At 50.9% G+C, this 13,925-nt stretch overlaps 1 protein-coding gene across 5 annotated transcripts in view; it reads right to left on the reverse strand.

The window, feature by feature from the left end:
- The window catches only part of CHCHD6 (coiled-coil-helix-coiled-coil-helix domain containing 6), a 174,114-nt gene that overhangs the window by 115,356 nt on the left and 44,833 nt on the right, over positions 1–13,925 (reverse strand). For 3 of the 5 annotated variants that reach the window (XM_054035561.1, XM_054035558.1, XM_054035559.1), the window contains exon 5: positions 7,017–7,037. The exons of the other annotated variants lie outside the window; for them this stretch is intronic. In XM_054035561.1, coding sequence (XP_053891536.1) covers positions 7,017–7,037 — 21 coding nt within the window. The remainder of the gene's footprint in view (positions 1–7,016; positions 7,038–13,925) is intronic. 5 annotated transcript variants of the gene reach the window in all.

Genomic DNA, 13,925 nt, shown 5'->3' on the forward strand with positions numbered 1-13,925 from the left:
TGATGACCAAACCGCTGCTCTACAAATGTCCTGGATCGGAACTTGTGCCAGGAAAGCCGTCGAGGAAGCCTGGGCCCTCGTGGAGTGAGCGGTGAGGTGCGGTGCTGAGACACCTGCCAGGTCATAGCAAGTCCGGATGCAAGACGTAATCCAGGAGGATAGGCATTGTGAGGAGACCGGTGAGCCTTTCATTCGGTCGGCCACTGCAACGAAGAGTTGCGTCGTCTTTCTAAAGTGCTTTGTGCGGTCAATATAGAAGGCCAGGGCCCTTCGTACGTCCAGGGAATGCAAACGTTGATCCTGGCGAATGGCATGTGGTTTGGGATGAAAGACCGGGAGAAAGATGTCCTGGTTGATATGAAAAGGAGAAACCACCTTAGGGAGAAAGGCAGGATGTGGACGAAGCTGCACTTTATCCTTATGGAAAACTGTATAAGGGGGCTCGGATGTAAGCGCCCTGAGTTCAGAAACGCGCCTTGCTGAGGTGATGGCTACAAGGAAGGCTGTCTTCCAGGATAGGTACAAAAGTGAACAGGTGGCCAGTGGCTCGAATGGAGGACCTGTGAGCTTGGAGAGAACCAGGTTGAGGTCCCACGTCTGAACGGGCTGACGTTGTTGTGGGTACATCCGGTCTAAGCCCTTGAGGAATCTAACGACCATCGGGTTAGAGAATACCGAGGACGCGAGTTCCCCTGGGTGAAAGGCCGATATAGCGGCCAGGTGAACTCTAATTGAAGATATCGCCAACCCCTGCTGTTTTAGGGAGAGGAGATATTCCAAAATGAGAGGAATGGGTGCCTGCAACGGGGACATGGCTCGTTGTTCGCACCAACAGGAGAACCGCTTCCACTTGGCCAGGTACGTGGTGCGTGTTGAGGGCTTCCTACTGCTCAGCAGAATCTGTTGGACAGAGTGCGAGCATTGCTGCTCTGCCTGGGTGAACCATGGAGCAGCCACGCCGTGAGGTGGAGTGATTGCAGGTCGGGGTGACGCAGCCGGCCGTGGTCCTGAGAGATGAGATCCGGACACAACGGAAGCGGGATCGGTGTCTGAACCGAGAGTTCCAACAGTGTGGTGTACCAATGTTGTCTCGGCCACGCTGGAGCGACCAGAATTACCTGTGCCTGGTCTCTGCGCAATTTTAACAGTACCTTGTGGACCAGAGGAAACGGAGGGAAGGCATAAAACAGGTGGTCTTTCCAGGGAAGGAGAAACGCATCCGAGAGGGAGCCCGGAGCTCGACCTTGCAGGGAGCAGAACGCGTGGCACTTCCTGTTGTCTCGAGATGCAAACAGGTCTATCTGGGGAAACCCCCACCTCCGGAAGATGGAATGTATGATGTCCGGACGGATAGACCACTCGTGCGTCTGGAAGGACCTGCTGAGTCGGTCCGCTAGAGTGTTCTGGACTCCAGGGAGGAACGATGCCGTGAGATGGATTGAGTGGGCGATGCAGAAGTCCCACAGGCGAATGGCCTCTTGGCATAGAATTGACGAACGTGCTCCTCCTTGCTTGTTGATGTAAAACATGGCCGTGGTGTTGTCGATGAGAACTAACACACATCGGCCACGTAGGAGGTTGAGAAATGCCTGGCACGCCAGGCGCACCGCCATCAGTTCCCGAACATTGATGTGCAGGGCTAGCTGGGGTGCAGTCCACAGGCCCTGGGTATGGTGTTCGTTGAGATGGGCGCCCCAACCCAGAGATGAAGCGTCTGTGACCAGGTGCAGAGAGGGTTGTGGGGCGTGAAATGGCATCCCCTCGCAGACCACATTGTGATCTAGCCACCAGGTGAGGGAGGTCAGGACCGAGATCGGGACCGTGACCACCATGTTCAGGCTGTCCCGATTTGGTCGATATATTGACGACACCCAGGTCTGGAGTGGGCGAAGCCGAAGTCTGGCATGCCTGGTTACGTACGTGCAGGAGGCCATGTGACCCAGCAGGGTAAGGCACGACCTCACCGTGGTAGTTGGGAACGCCTGGAGCCCTTGAATGAGGCTCGTGATGGTGCCAAATCGGTTGTCTGGCAGGATGGCTTGTGCACGTCTGGAGTCTAGAACTGCGCCTATGAATTCTATTCTCTGGGTAGGTTCTAGAGTGGATTTGTCCTTGTTGAGTAGGATGCCCAACTCGTTGAATGTGTGCACTATTATGTGGACGTGAGCTTGAACTTGCTCCTTGGTGCGACCGCGTACCAGCCAGTCGTCTAGGTACGGGAACACCTGTATCCCTTGCCGACGAAGGTACGCTGCCACGACAGCCATACATTTCGTGAACACTCTTGGGGCCGAGGATAGGCCGAAGGGAAGGACTGCAAATTGGTAGTGCACCATGTTTACCACGAATCGCAGGAAGCGTCTGTGAGGTGGGTAAATTGAGATGTGAAAGTATGCGTCTCATGTCGAGGGCGGCGAACCAGTCTCCAGGATCGAGGGAAGGGATAATGGCCCCCAAAGAGACCATGCGGAACTTCAACTTTACTACGAATTTGTTGAGTCCGCGCAAGTCCAAGATGGGCCGCAGACCTCCTTTGGACTTGGGGATCAGGAAGTAACGGGAATAAAATCCCCTGCCCCTTAACTCTACTGGAACCTCCTCTATGGCCCCCATAGCAAGGAGCGTGGAAACCTCCTGTATAAGAAGTTGCTCGTGAGAAGGGTCCCTGAAGAGGGACGGGGAAGGGGGGTGGAAGGGGGGGATAGAAGAAAACTGGATAGTGTATCCCCTCTCCACTGTGCGGAGGACCCAACGGTCCGAAGTTATAAGGGACCAAGCACGGTGGAAGTGGGAGAGACGATCCCGAAAGGAGGGGGCTGGATCCTGGGGGATGACTGGGGCGCCGTCCTCGACCGCACCTTCAAAAGTTCTGCCTGGGGCCTGAAGGTGGTCTAGGTGGCCCCTGGTTCTGGCCGGGTTGAGGGCCGGCCCACCTTCTTCTACCACCTCGCCCTCGCCTCCGGGTCGAGTCCTGTCTCTGACGAGGCGGGGGGGGGGGCTAGAAGCGCTGAGGCTGCGGCCTAAATGGTCTGCGCTGAGGGCCCACAACATGCATCCCCAGGGAGCGCATGATTGTTCTCGAGTCCTTGAGGCTCTGCAGGCGAGAGTCCGTCTTGTCCGAGAACAATCCACGTCCCTCAAAGGGCAGATCCTGTAGGGTTTGCTGTAGCTCCGGAGGCAAACCCGAAACTTGAAGCCAGGAGATCCTCCGCATAGCGATACCCGAAGCCAGGGTCCTCGCAGCTGAGTCTGCTATGTCCAAGGAGGCCTGCAAGGAGGTCCGAGCCACCTTCTTACCCTCCTCTACCATGGCTCCAAACTCTTCCCTGGACTCTTGGGGAATCAACTCCTTAAACTTCCCCATAGAGTTCCAGGAGTTAAAATTGTAACGGCTCAATAGCGCCTGTTGGTTCGCCGCTCTAAGTTGCAGCCCTCCGGCTGAGTAAACCTTACGGCCAAACAAATCGAGCCGCTTAGCCTCTTTTGATTTAGGCGCTGCAGCCTGCTGGCCGTGGCGCTCTCGTGCGTTCACTGATTCCACCACCAGTGAACACGGTTGGGGGTGGGTATACAAGTACCCGTAGTCCTTAGACGGGACAAAGTACTTCCTTTCCACCCCTCTCGCTGTGGGTGGGATAGAGGCAGGAGTTTGCCATATCGTATCCGCATTGGTTTGTATCGTGCGGATCAGGGGTAGCGCCACCCTCGATGGGGCATCCGCTCCGAGGATGTTCACGATAGGGTCCTGTACTTCCACTATCTCCTCCGCCTGCAGGTCCATATTACGGGCCATCCTACGCAGGAGATCCTGGTGAGCCCGAAGATCTATCGGAGGGGGACCCGTACATGAAGTGCCCGCCACTGCCTCATCCGGAGAGGAGGAGGAAGACGCCTCCGGTGGTACTGGATCCAAGGGGGGGTCCTGATCCCCCTGCTCTTGGGCCGGAGCATCACCTGTACTCGGGTCTATGGTGTCAGGTGGCGGGGACATGGAAGCCTCCATGCCCCCTGGCGGAGGCCGAGAGATGGTGGATTCTGGGGCCCTTCTAACCGAGTGACCCGAGCGAGAGGTCGATGGTATTGGAGCCCCTTGCTCCTGGTGGTACGCCCACGGGGTCCAAAATGACCAGTGAGATGGTCCATGAGAGTGGTCCTCTGCCATCTCCTGCCAATGGCCCAAGTTCCGTTCCTCGGCTTGCCCTTGAGGGGGGTATGCCGATCTCGACAGGTCCTCCGAGGAGCGAGACACCGATCTTGACGGCCATGGCGGTGCCGAGAGAGATGAAACGACCCCCGTGGGCTGCGGTGCCGCACGGTACCGGTCCGGAGATGATCTATCTCTGCGCGGTGCCGGCGAACGGTGCCGGGACCGCGATCGGTGCCGATGACCTCGTCGGTGCCGGGAGCCGGATCTGGACCTCGACGAGGACCTGGAGTATGCCCGGTGCCGGGAGCGGCCTCTCGACGTCGAGCGTCGACCGTAGCGGTGCCGAGAACTACGTCTCGACGTTGATCGGTGCCGACGATCATAGCGGTGCCGAGACGTAGACCGGTGCCGCGACGAAGATCTTGGCCGCGAGTACGACCGGTGCCGAGGTGATATTCGGTGCCGGGACTGCGAGCGGCGTGGGGACCTGCTTCTGGACCTGGACCGGTGCCGATGTTCCAGCCCTTGTGATGGAGGGCGCATCAAGGCAGGTTTCCCCCTTAACTGGACCGGGCGGGTCAACGGTGCCGTCGGTGCCAGTGGTTGAGGCGGTGCCGGCTCTGTGAGAGCTATCAAGTCTCTCGCCGCCACGAAGGTCTCCGGAGTCGACGGGAGTTGTATTACCGCCGGTCTCGGTGGAGACGCTATCTGCACCGGACTCAACGGCCTCGGTGCCGGAGTCGACAGTGCTGGAGGCACCTGTTTCCGGTGCTCCACCGGCGCACTCGGCTCTACCCCCGGCACTGGGGGAGCCGGCGTCTTCGGTACAGAGGTCCCCGTCTTATGGGCTTTTTTATGCCCCGGGGATAATGACCGGTGCCGAGGTGCCTGCTGCGGTGCCGACGAGGTCCGGTGCCGGGGAGGTTTGTCCGACACCGCCCGCGTTGTCGGCATTGCCGGTGCTGCTGGGGCACTGCGCACCGAGGCGCTAGGTGCCTGGGCCTGGCTCGTAGAAGGAGTGTCCGGGCTAAGTGCCGCCTCCATCAGGAGTTGCCGGAGCCGAAAGTCCCGCTCTTTCTTGGTCCTTGGTCTGAAGGCCTTACAGATCTTGCACTTATCTGTTTGGTGGGACTCTCCCAGGCACTTCAGACAGGAGTCGTGCGGGTCGCTCGTGGGCATAGGTTTAGCGCAGGAGGCGCACTGCTTGAAGCCGGGAGCTCTGGGCATGAGCCCGGGCCCGCGGCCGGGGGAGAAAGGGGGCGACGACCCCCTTAGTCCCCTGGACTATTATAACAAATCTAACAACTTTAAACTATTTAACTATTAAACTACAAACACTAGAACTATAACTATAACTACAACTGCGAATAACTAATTAAGCTAGGGAGAGTGGAGAACAGCTATGCCGCGCTCCACAGTTCCAACGACCGTCAGGGGCGGTAAGAAGGAACTGAGGGGGCGCCGGGTCGGCTGGGGTATATATTCAGCACCATGAAGGCGCCACTCTAGGGGGCTCCACAGCCGACCCGCCGGTGTTGCTAGGGTAGAAAATCTTCCGACGATCGTGCACGCGGCGCGCACACACCTAATGGAATGGATATGAGCAAGCACTCGAAGAAGAACAAACAATCTTTTCAGCGAAGGAAGTCTGGACTTATCTCCCCAAAAAACACTGCTCTTGGGTCCACCATAAGGAGCTGTTGCAGAGCAACATGTGGCCCTCTTTCCATGCGCCTCTCACTTCACCATGTAAGATGTTATGAATAACTATGAAGGCACCTGTGTTGGTTACTAAACTGGTTGGTTATTAATCATTGAGGAGTTGAGTGCACTGCTCCCACGGGCACAAAGAGCAAGAGGCAAGCTCGGTACTAATCAGCTTCCCCAAAGGAATCCAGTAGCATAGACAAGATGTCTTATCTGGGGCACCTCAGTCTAACAATTGCAGACACTTGTTGCTTGTGCCTGCCCATGTGTCTTCTTCAGGCACTGGAGCAGACAGGATATTGAAGGGAACCTGTTCAGGACTCCAGGACTGGAACACCAGGTGTGCTACTGGTCAAGACTGAAGTGCACCAGCAAAGGAGTGTGTTCTAGAACTGAAATAGCTGGAGTGCTGCTGGTCAAGACTAACGGGCAATGGCTGAGCTGAAAGGTGCAAGGCAAGACAGAAATAGTAAGGGATGCTGTAAATCAAGACTGAGATCTGTGTATAGAGGGACATACAAGACTAAAATAAAGGGTTATTTAAATCAGGATTAAGTTGCATTGGCAGAAATCTAACCAATCAACAGTGGTTGGTACAGTTTTCAATGTCTATGTTAGGCAGCTCAGCCCTGCAAAAATCACCCTGGAGTTCTTTATCCCTGAAGTATATTATAGGTAGAGCCCTGCGCGGATACAAAATTTATATCACCATCCAATCTGCAAAAAATGGTCTGCGGATATAAAGCGGATATCCATGGATTTGCAGGGCTCTAATTACAGGTTCTTTAGAGTCCAGCTCTACTATCACTTCCACTGAAATCAAAGGAAGTTTTTAAACGACCAACTAGTGGGCTCAGACTTTGGCCCTAATGAGCAACATTGGGGAAACCTTCGTTTCCTCCCTGCCTCTGCTACCCACTTAGCCCCACATACACATACCCATCACCCTATCAAGTTTGGCCTCAGCAGCTGTAAGCTACACAAAAGGAACCAGTGAAAATCTTTATGGAGGAAATAATATGCAATTTTCTAGCTGAACACCTTTTAAAATGTAATGACAAAATAAAATCCTGCATCTGTGCTCGGCAATAACAATCTGTATGCATGCGGTAACAATATGACAACTTGGAATAAGCAAGATGCAGACAAAAAGAGATCTTACCCAGGCATCCAAATCCGCAGGCTTGGGGAAAAAAAGAAGAGAGAGAAAGAGGGGGGGAAGGGAAAGAAAAGGGGGAAAAAAAGATATCAGTGATTTATGGAGGCTGCCTACTGCTGCACAACACAGCTCAGAAAAGTTCTTTAAAAATGGCAAGCATTTTAACAGTGCATCTATGTCCCCTGTTAGCAACTGTGCTGTAAACAGAGGCTGTTAAATGGGCTTAGGCTTGGTAGTTAAAGAAAAATAAAACAACCACCCAACCCCCACCTACCCACCACGCGCGCGCACACACACACACACACACACACACACACTCACTCTCTTCAATGAATGCTGCACAGTGCTCCCTATTGAGCAGATGATAGGCAAAGACAGATGTGACGCAGCCAGAGACATGCAAGGCACTGCACAACATTAGAGATACTGGTATCAGTAGCAGCACACAGCAAGGGGTGTGGTAGTGTCAGGTGCACTGTGAGGGACAAGGCCAAAAGCCCTGCTGCTTTCAAACTCCCCAAGAGGTGCAGGTACAGTATCTCCTGCACAAGAGCAGTTTTCTATACTCAAGGTGACCTAGCTAGTAAGTCATCATCACTCATTTAGTTTCATCGGATACCTTACAGTTGACAGCTCAGTCACTGAAAATTTGATCAGTCAATGACCAGATTTTCAGCCATGCCCCCTTTCATAGGCAGACCAATATTCCTGCACTATATAGTCTGAACCTCTTTGCCAAATCCAAGCTGTCTTGTTTTGCTCCATCTTTTGCTTGCAAGGTCTTTGTTTAGGGACTCCACAGTGAAGATGCACAGATCACAAGGATTTCAGGATCTCCTGTCTCTCCCTTTTTATTATTTTTTTTGACTTAAGCAATAACCCCGCAGCAGCAAAGCAAGTACAAGATGATAAACATCTCTCATGCCCATAAACAGCCTGGCTTCAGACTGAGATGTTTACAAGGCAGCCAGAGTGCTTATTCGTTGTCAAGGACTGCTGCATCTCCCGTTTCTTGGGCTTACACTCGCTCGGCAGAACATTCTGTAAGTGGTTACTTTGGAAGGGCTCGCCTTTTTTATCACAATTATTTATTGGAGGGGGCATGGCGAAGCAGGAGGGATGTTCTTGTTGGTCGTAGTTCAGTGCCAGAGACAGCAGACGGCACAGAGCAATTGGTTTATGGAAGCTGCTGTTGTTTTAATGGCACAGAGCAGCCACCTGAAGTTGTGGAGGGATGAAGTGCGATTAGCTATGCGTCCAGTCTGTCCTGATCCTCTGCAATAGCAGAGAGGGGTGGAACTGAATGTCTACAGCTCATCTGGATAAAGCCAATTCCCTCCTTTCTGCAGATGCACCACAACCAGAAACAAGTCTTCAGTCCATCAAGCCAATACGTCAAGCATTCACTAACAATCAACAACTGATCATGACAGTAGCCTGGTTTCAACAATATTTTTCTTCCTACCTGTATTTGCAGTTTAGACAGGATGTGCTGGTTTTGTTTATTTTAACCTCTCCATTGCTGTACTGTACTCTGCCCTCAGTAGATGGGTGGGAGGGAATGGGTGCAGGTTGTAATGCATATTATTATTTCAGTAGATATGCCATATACAGGTAGCTTTCTGATGGATTTATGTCAGTCATCCATAGGACACTTAAGTCGTTAACTGTCAAGCTCCTAGGGGAAAAACATTTGCATCAAAAATCCATAAACATTGGCACTGACCCTCTCTCTTTTGGGCAGCCTCAGCAGAGGCGCAGATTATTAAGAATGAACTTGCCCCATCACATTTGAAGGGGCCTCTCTATGTCAGGTTTGAGATGCAATGGTGTATATGTGTGGGGGTAACTCTGCAAGGGAAGTGTGTATTACTGCCATGCTATGCCTGTTCTATGGATACATGGCTTCATTCTCAAAGGCTTTAAATTTGGCATCTTTCACAAAAAATAAAATTCACTTTAAGAGAGTCATTAAACGGAAACAGAAAAGTTTATCAAAGTTTATCAGAATGTGACTAGACCAGCTCCTATATTGGAAAAGTCAATCACACCCTGAGTAAGGGCCCAGCTAAGAGGAAAATAAGGAAAGAGATTCAAAAGGAAGCCACCTCTGAGGTCTACTTGGTTAAAATTTGCCATTTGGCAGGCCTGTGCCAACAGGTTTCGATGGACCTGCATTAACTAACATTGGCTGACAACAATGTACTCAGAGTGCCTAAACACTTGTTTCAGAGTTTAAGTTGCCTGGCTAAGAGAAACAACACCTTGTATATCTTGTTTCCCAGCTGTGTAGACTCAGCTTTGAGTTGCCAGCTAAAGGCTTCTGTATTTTATGCTCTCTGCACCAATACTTAAGCCACATTTTCAAGCCTTTGGTCAACTCTGCAGCTTCCCTGTGCTGAGACAAAGAGTACAAGGTTAGATTCACTTCCTACCCAACCCGCTATGGAGGCATTACAGTAAACCATACCATTGGTAGATTTATTACTTTGGAGCCCAAAAGAAACAAAGATTCTTCCTTTGACTGTAGCAGGTGCATAAGGTTACTACCGAAGCAGACACAGATGTCAACCCAGTAAACCTTCATTCTGGACATTCACATAGAAAAGGACCGATGCCTAAACTGCCCTGCAGTGTCTACCTGGAGTGGACTCTGGCTATGTCCAGGAACTATGCAAGTTATACGTGTGTGTCAGGAAAGTTAATATGCAAGCAGAGATTTCGCACCAGGCAAGGGGTAGAGTCCCAAGTATCTATTAAGTGGTTCTTGGTCCAGTACACAATGAAATCATCAACACATGATGTCCCTTTAAAATGAGTCATCACAACCTAGTGGTGCATATCTGTCCATTTGTATGGATCTCTGACATTTCATTCCTCTGCATGATATCACACATTTCAGCACCTAGCCAGATCATTCCTGCCATCTATCTTGCAACGTACTACAACAAGGTGGACTCTCAAGGAGCGGGCTTTAGGGCAGGATGATGCCGGTGAGCTGCACCAACAATTGCCTCGGAGCAGCTGCTATGTTGAGATAGGTCATGTGCCCATTCGAAAGAGTGCCCGAAGGCTCAGTAGGAATCCGGGCCACTGGCTAGATGTCTCCCTTCATTAGAAGTCAGCGTGCCTGGAAACTGGCACAATGGTTTATGGGATACTGCCAACTTCAGGACGGCGGAGTGCAACAGGGGTGGGATTGAGACAGAACATATAAGAGGCTTGAGCAAATCTGACACAGCAGATGCCTGGATACAGGGAAGGGCATAGGTTCACAGTAACCTAAGCAGCGGCTGGCAACTCCTTTAGGGGTCACACAGCAGAGTTTGAGGAGCTCCGCTTCTAACACACTGGCATCCTGATGGCCAGATTTCATCATTTGAATGGGCAAACAGTGAGGTTTCTTCAAGGAGAAAATCTGGAAACTAAAATGTTTCCATGGTGATAAGTATTAGAGAACTTTGAGGCTGAGACTAGACCCTCATTACCCATGTATCTGTCTGCCTCACACTTCCAGCTCCCTCCCCCACTTAAACACTTCCACTTTAATGGGAGACAGAAGCCAGCATCAGTGTTAAAGCGTAACAAGGCAGAGATATAGCCAGCCAACTGAGGGAGGGGGAAGAGTCTCCCAACTGAACTGCAATCAATTTCAAGGAAAGGTTGTGCTGAAACTGCCAAAGCCTAATGTACACCAAACATACAATTTTATAAACATGGAAGATGAAAATAGCAGTAAAGGCCTCTGTCCCTTTATGATTCAGGGACAACAGGACCTCTAATGCTTATGGAGTTGCTACAAACAGGTTTGCAATGTCCATAGCTGATTGGCCTTTTATTTTAAATTAAAACTATCTATTTTACAAATTTCAAAGTAAAACCAGAGGCTTTCATTGTTTACTTTAATGCTTACCTCCACCCCGTATTCGTTTTCAGGCTGCCATGCAGTCAAGAGTACATCTGGTTCTTTCACTGCTACACTTAACTCCACCCCACATTCTACCACCCTTCCACCACCGCGATACACACACACACACCCACACCCCGCCCCACGGGCTGCCAATAGACAAGCCATTCAATGTCTATAGCAGGAGTAGGCAACCTATGGCACGCATGCCAAAGGTGGCACATGAGCTGATTTTCAGTGGCACTCACACTGCCTGGGTCCTGGCCACCGGTCCGGGGGGCTCTGCATTTTAATTTAATTTTAAATGAAGCTTCTTAAACATTTTAAAAACCTTATTTACTTTACATACAACAATAGTTTAGTTATTTATTATAGACTTATAGAAAGAGACCTTCTAAAAACGTTTAAATGTATTACTGTCACGCGAAACCTTAAATTAGAGTGAATAAATGAAGACTCGGCACACCACTTCTGAAAGGTTGCCGACCCCTGGTCTACAGGAAGTCTCTGGAGAGCAGAGGCTTTCCAGACATATGCTCAAGATACTCAGGCTATGGCTACACTATGAGGCTTTTAGCAGCACAACTGTGCTGCTACAGCCATGTCGCTAGAAGGTGCCTAGTGTAGCTGCTGTTTGTCGGCAGGAGAAAGTTCTGCCAACAAAGCGCTGCTCACACCGATGCTTTTTGTCTGTAAAACTTTTGTCGTTCAGGGTGTGTGTGTTTTTAACACTCCTGAACAACAAAAGTTTTGCCAACGAAGTCCCAGTGTAGACAAAGCCTCAGTGTCTGATAACAGGTGAGATAGCAACTAGGCCAGGGGTAGGCAAATTACGGTCCGTGGGCCAGATCTGTTCGGCCAGACGTTTTAATCCAGCCCTCAAGCTCCCGCTAGGGAGTGGGATCTGGGGCTTGCCCTGCTCCGGCACTCCAGCCAGGGAGCAGGGTCGGGCGCCACTCCACGCGGCTCCCAGAAGTAACGGCATGGCCCCCCTCCGGCTCTTACGCCGAGGTGCAGCCAGGCAGCTCTGCACGCTGCCCCCACCCCAATCACTGTCCCTGCAGCTTCCATTGACCGGGAACTGCGGCCAATGGGAGCTGTGGGGGTGGTGCCTGCAGACAGGGCAGCGTGCAGAGCTACCTGGCCGCGCCTCCGTGTAGGAGGCGCTGCTTCCAGGAGCCGCTTGAGGTAAGCGCCACCTAGCGCCTCCCCCTGAGCCCCAACCCCTGCCCCAGCTCTGATTCCCCTCCCACCTTCCGAACTCCTTGATCCCAGCCCGGAGCACCCTCCTATACCCCAAACGTCTCATCCCCAGCCCCATCCCAGAGCCCACATCCACAGCCGGAGCCTGCACCCCTTCCCACAACCTAACCCCCTGCCCCAGCCCTGATCCCCCTCCCGCCCTCCAAACCCCTTGGTCCGAGCCCAGAGCACCCTCCTGTGAGCATTCGTGGCCCCCCATACAAATTCTATTCCCAGATGTGTCTCTTGGGCCAAATAGTTTGCCCACCCCTTAACTAGGCAGTCTAAACCTTCTCTTCCTCCCTTAAATTCCTCTTCTGCATACTAGGTTCGAGTCCCCCCTCTCCCCCCAACTTACAGAAGAGGAAAATGGCTCTTAAAGGGCATCATGAGGTTCCACAGTGATTGTGTCTCACTTATTCCAGACCAGATTTACTCAATCTACAAGGTTAATAGATCCCCCTCCTCCATAACAGCCTGCATCATAAACCCACCCAAAGCTTATCCTGGGTTATTTCTGGATCATTCATGACCATTGGTAAAGGACGCAGTTTACCCACCTATACCACCTACTTTTATCCCTGGGGAGAGAGAGGATTGATGGTAGCAGTAGTGGTCACATGTGCCTGCCCCCACACATTTAGAGAGAGAGGAAAAAAAACAAAACAAAAACAAAAATAAAAAACACACACACACCCCCAACGCTGGTTTCTCTCACCCCACTCAGAAGACCGAGATACCAAGTTTTTGAGTCAAAACACATCAGATGGAGTATTTTATCTACTATTGCCAATGCTATATGAAAATTAAGATTACATGATAACATGAGTAATCCACCCACATCCCTCAGGGCAGCATAAAGTGATCAACCCATTGGGTCAGGAAAGAATCTCTCCACTCCACCCCACACCATAAAGCATTATGCAATTGCATTACAGGCAGCAGCTTTCACCTGCCTCTGAAGCATCAGCTATTGGCAACTGCCAGCAGCGGGATACTTTACTAGATGGTCCAGTGGCCTAATCCAGTACAACAAATCCTTTGTTCTTGCCAAACTAGCTACCACAAGATTAAAAATCTAATTTCTGTTCATTTAAGAAGCTTCTCTCAAACACTCTTTGGTCTGAAGGAAATGCAGTCAGCTTTGGGGCTGCTTTTTAATACAGGCTAAGGTGGTTTTATTAGCTATGTTGCTTGGATAAGGAAATCCTAGAAAATCTTCAGCTATCATGGTCCTGAATATCTCTCTCTCACTCACTCACTCACTCTCCAATCTCTATACAAACTCACTTTGCAGGTGGAGACCTGGCAGTCCAGTTTCACACATCACTGCTCAGATTTCTACAAGCCCAGAAAGTCCTGTATATTTTCCAGTGTTCTCTACTCCTTCAGCCCCAGACATGCACAAAAATACATTTACCCAGAAATACCCAATCAATATCTTTCAGGGTCTGGAATCCAGCCTAATAGGACACTGGAATGCACATGTAAAAAGCCACAAGAAAATCATCCAGGGGAGAAAAGGTTTAGCATAAATTGATTGCCTTCTAAATCCATGGGGAAAAGGAACAAAATAGTTACATGGAGACATATAGGAGATGCCACCCACTAACTCCACTCCTAGAAGACAAGCATTCCCATCATAATGTGGCATTTTAGTGCGGTTGATTATAGTTTGGTAAACTGGAGATGGAAAAAGCTTTAAATTAGATATATTAATAAGGATTTCCAGGGGCAGGTGAAGGGATTAGAGAATCAGAAGT

The sequence above is a fragment of the Malaclemys terrapin genome, chromosome 7, assembly GCF_027887155.1.
Source record: "Malaclemys terrapin pileata isolate rMalTer1 chromosome 7, rMalTer1.hap1, whole genome shotgun sequence".
Taxonomy (NCBI): domain Eukaryota; kingdom Metazoa; phylum Chordata; order Testudines; family Emydidae; genus Malaclemys; species Malaclemys terrapin.